The 1,388-nt window shown below is 41.3% G+C and overlaps 1 protein-coding gene across 1 annotated transcript; it reads left to right on the top strand.

The window, feature by feature from the left end:
- Positions 1-250: 250 nt before the first annotated feature.
- On the top strand, positions 251-1,388 carry LOC104884068 (uncharacterized). Its single transcript, XM_010668664.1, has 2 exons — positions 251-544; positions 672-1,388. The coding sequence occupies exons 1-2, from the start codon at positions 251-253 to the stop codon at positions 1,386-1,388; spliced, it is 1,011 nt and encodes a 336-aa protein (XP_010666966.1).

Below are 1,388 nucleotides of genomic sequence, written 5' to 3'. Positions count from 1 at the left end.
GTATGGGAGAAATGAATTTTACTACGGGCCACCCCGCCTGGCCCGTTTATGATTTTACATAGATAATTATTTTTAAATGCCACAAAAAACAACAAGCCTCTTTTGAGTAAAAAAAACACCTTAAAAAGTCAAAACAATGTTACTCATATTTTAGTAAAATTTGGCATGTAAACTATAGCGCACTTGATTCCTCCGGAGATTGTTAAGATGATAGGAGAAATTCCTCTTGCAACTTTGAATAATGTAGAGGATGACTTTATCTGGAGTTTGGAGAGGAATGGTTCCCTTTAGTGTGAAATCGACCTACTATCTTGCTGCTAACATTGATAAAGATACCATGGGGCCTGGCTTGTGGAAGGGGATCTGGAAAAAGAATATGCCTTTTAAATACAAAATGCTTCTTTGGAATGTTGTTCATAACATTCTTCCTTCTGCCTTCTTCCTTTCTAAACGCATTCCTAATTTTAATCCACAATGTGTTTTATGCGATCATCCTGTGGAGAATTTGTTGCACCTTTTCCGAGATTGTTTAGTGGCCATGAGTGTATAAACTGATATTCTTAAATATCATAAACCGGAAAATCATCATCTATTTTTCTCTCTTGATTGGATGGAGTGGATTTCCTTAAATTTGAACCAAAATGAGTCTTGGTTAACAAAATTTTCCACAGCTTTTTGGCACCTTTGGTGCTCAAGGAACAAAGCGGTTTTTGAAAGGGTTGTCATACCACCCTAGATTCCTTTTAAATAGGGTGTTGGCAGACTTTTTCACTAACACTAAAGCGTTTCAAGTTGATGGAGCCAAGGCCGGTGGCAGACAACTGGTGATAAAGTGGAAACCACCTCGAAGTGGTTTCCTGAAGTTGAACACGGATGGAGCTTGGAAGCCTGACTGGACTAAGGCCGGTGCTGGAGGTGTCTTCAGGAATGCGACTGGTGATTGGGAGTTTGGATTTTCTAAAAAGGTGGATGCTGGTTTGGCTGAGGCGGCGGAATTGATGGCAATCAGAGAAGGACTGCAAATTGCTTGGGACCGCAATTTTCATAACCTGGAAGTGGAATGTGATGCGAAGGGTGTTATTAAGCTACTGTCATCTCCACTAGAGGCTGAGAATCATCCGCTGGGGGTGATAATTATGGATATCTGCATTCTTCTCATAATGGACTGGAAGGTGGATTTCCTCCACATTAAAAGAGATGGAAACAGGGTGGCACATAGACTTGCTGCTGAAGCGGTGGATCAGGTGGATGAAAGAGTGGTGTACATCACTGCTCTGAATTCTGTTGAGGAGGCCTACTTCAAGGATAAGGAATTTGTGGCCAGTACTTCCTTAGGCCTGGATTTATGGGTTGGGTTGGTTTCCCAAGGAACTTGTTGTAAGCTTTAA

The sequence above is a fragment of the Beta vulgaris genome, chromosome 2 (assembly GCF_026745355.1).
Source record: "Beta vulgaris subsp. vulgaris cultivar EL10 chromosome 2, EL10.2, whole genome shotgun sequence".
Lineage (NCBI taxonomy): Eukaryota > Viridiplantae > Streptophyta > Magnoliopsida > Caryophyllales > Amaranthaceae > Beta > Beta vulgaris.
The sequence above is the reverse complement of the archived record's forward strand: the minus strand, read 5'-3'. Positions and strand labels throughout refer to the sequence as shown.

Coding starts and splice junctions, on each gene's coding strand:
- LOC104884068 (XM_010668664.1), top strand. CDS start 251: ATGACTTTATCTGGAGTTTGGAGAGGAATGGTTCCCTTTAGTGTGAAA. Junction 545..671: donor ATTGTTTAGTGGCCATGAGT/GTATAAACTGAT, acceptor AATTTTCCACAG/CTTTTTGGCACCTTTGGTGC.